Source organism: Gavialis gangeticus, unplaced genomic scaffold, assembly GCF_001723915.1.
Source record: "Gavialis gangeticus isolate Ggan-Ray unplaced genomic scaffold, GavGan_comp1, whole genome shotgun sequence".
Lineage (NCBI taxonomy): Eukaryota > Metazoa > Chordata > Crocodylia > Gavialidae > Gavialis > Gavialis gangeticus.
In genome coordinates, this window is record NW_017729009.1 from 14,217,899 (window position 1) to 14,220,706 (window position 2,808).

A 2,808-nucleotide genomic window follows, 5' to 3' on the forward strand; every position below is an offset into this window, starting at 1 on the left:
AAACCCACTCAGTGAAGGCAGACTGTCCTTTCTTATGCTCAGATGTCGGCAACAGGTCATCTTCTCAGCGGAGAGCAAGAGAAAAAGAGAACCAGCTATGTCACTCTCTGGTCCTGTGCATCAACACGAGACAGGAGAGCAATTGGCTCATTCCAAAAATTGCTTTGGCAGGAACAGAAATGATCAAAACATTCCCACGGGGTTTAAAATCTGTGAAATCTTTCAAAGATCTTCAAAAAAAAATCTCTCTTCAAAATAAAACCTAATTTTTGAGGCCACATTTTACTGAACGGCAACCCTTTGGTGCTAAACAACCAAAGGTAAAGGTTTTGCACGCTGGACAAGTCACGACAGGTTTTGCAGCAAAGCTCTTGATCTGGGATGAGATTCTGCCGATGGATCTGCATGAACGGAGCTTCGCTGACGGTGGCAGACTTCCGTGTGGGCGCTGCGCCTCATCGATCACACTGAAGCCTCCGATCTGTTTGCAAACAGTGCCAAAGTCTCTACCCTTGAAAGAAAATACTACAGCATTTGATTTGTTTGTGCTCCATCAAAAGGCTCATTTACAATGAGCTTCCAAAGGATCTACTTCCTTAGACATGAGGGAATGTGTGATGTCATATATTTAAATGTTGACCTGACAGTATCAAAAGGAAACTTAACTCCAACACTAGTTTCATTTCTCCTAGGTGGAAGTGGTCAGATGAAAGAAGAAAATAAAAAGGGAAGAAAAAAACCCAGTACCCAACAGTGAAGGATTCTGCTTTCCTATTAAAACTGAAGGGCAAAATCCAGAATGAAAGATCTGTTCAAGCAGTATCAGGAAAATTACTGACATTTGCTGCTGAAGTCAAATACTTGAGACTAAATAAGGTCTTTATCCATTACGGAAGACAGCAGCTTTAAATGATCACATTTTGCAGCACCATAACCACTCATTAAACAGAGATCGGCTGCGCAATATACCATTAAGAGGCAGGGCTTTCAGTTTTACAGCTGACCTATAATTCCCCTCCCAGAAGAAGCCTTGTAGAAAATCCTAGCAAGTTTTAAATTGTTCTTAAAAGAAAGAAGACAGATGGCTTAAGGGCAAACAACTGACAATGGGAAGAGCAGGGCCACCAACAAAAGACTACAAATACTGACATAAAGAAGTACAGACTGGAGCATTGAAGGTATCAGAAGTGTGTCAAAGGCTGTGAATGATTATGTCAAAAACTCCAGGAAGTGGAGACAAAAGGCCAGGCCTGGGCATAACAAAAATATCCTGGTTTAGGAGTAAGAAAAGCAGCTAAGCAGCAGTATGTGGCAGTGTAATGAAACGTGGGAGGAGCAGCTACAGATATTTTAATATATTTCATTGAAAAATAAGTCACAATCCCCCCCCCAGCTCAAAGAGATTCACAGACTGTAAAGCTGGAAGGGACCTCAGCAGATCATCAGGCACCAGGCAGCAAAGGTAATTGGGGGTCAGGCCACCCCAGCAAGGCACCGGTCTAGTCTTCTCCTGAGGACTGCCAGGGCAGGTGCTTGCACCCCCTGCAACGTCGATGCCTAATGCCACTGCCAGACGCTTCCACGCAGCGTTTGAAATCACAGGTCATCGTTATCGCAAGAAAATTAAAAAATGATACACTCGTAGGAGCGAAAGGACCTTGGAGATGCTTTCAGCTGATCTGGTCCCTAGGAAAGGAAGGTGGGAAGAGATGGACCTGCTCAGAAAGGGACCCACAGTTGATGCCTGGCTTCCTTCCACAGCCGGGGATGCTGCTGCTCTCCGGGGGGGAGGCAAGTTATGCAGCATGAGTGGGGGGGTCACAGGACCTTTGACAGGCTGGTGCAAAGCGGGGCAACCTGGCAGAGGGGACAGACACGCGATGCATTGCGGCGGGCGCTGCACGGATGCATGGAGGAGCGGAGACAGACACCGAGGACCCCCACTCCCCTCCCAGCTCTCACCTGCCAGCCGCCGGCCTGGGAAGAGCCTCGCGAACACACCGGCATCGGCTTCTCTTCCTCCGCCAGCCCTTCCTGCCCGCCCTCCTCCTCCTCGTCCTCCCAGCTGGAGTCGTACTGCCAGAGCTGCCCGTCCTCCTCCTCCGCGTCCTCCGGCGGCCTCATGCCGAGCCAAGCCGCCATGGGCGAGCCGGGCTGGGAAACGGAAAGTGAAAGGAGCGGCCGGGGCAGCCGCCACGTGGGCGAGACGCTGCCGGCCCCGCCCCCTCGTCCGTGCGCCCGGCCGCCCATTGGCTGAGCCGCGCCGGTAGAACGCCGGCATTGTCTGCGCGTTCCATCCGGCCACGGGACCGGGCGGGAGAGGGGTCAGCCGGCTTCCGTGAGCGTCTGGGCTAGGGGCAGGGGAGCATCGAGAGGCAGTTTTATCCCCCCACCCCACCCCACCCTGCTGGGGCAAGGGGCGTCTGGAGTAGGGTTGCCAGTCCTGGAGTTAGATATAAATCCCCAGGAGACTGCCGCGAGTCACCCGGGAGATAAAGGATCAGCCCTTCATCTTTCGTTAAAATAAAATCGTATATACAAACCTGAATAGGGCCTCCATTAAAATAAATATGACATGTCGAATCCGATTTATGCAGAGGGTTTTTTAAATGTAACAGTCAGGTTCATTTATTTACCTTCCTGGCGGAAAGTCTGTGCACCGTAACCCATAACCGATAGACGAAGCGCGCGGGCACGTTTGCATTGTGTGGGGGGCACACTGGTGTTCTGGAAACCTTCTAGAATAGATTCAGAGTTGACAACCCAAGTCTGGAATCATGCTGCTTGCTTGCAAGGGGGTCTGTGTTT

At 50.5% G+C, this 2,808-nt stretch overlaps 1 protein-coding gene across 1 annotated transcript in view; it reads right to left on the minus strand.

The window, feature by feature from the left end:
* OGFR (opioid growth factor receptor) overlaps positions 1-2,221 on the minus strand; it is a 12,972-nt gene extending 10,751 nt beyond the window's left edge. The window contains exon 1 of the mRNA XM_019510137.1: positions 1,963-2,221. Coding sequence (XP_019365682.1) covers positions 1,963-2,142 — 180 coding nt within the window. The 5' untranslated portion in view covers positions 2,143-2,221. The remainder of the gene's footprint in view (positions 1-1,962) is intronic.
* Positions 2,222-2,808: the final 587 nt, after the last annotated feature.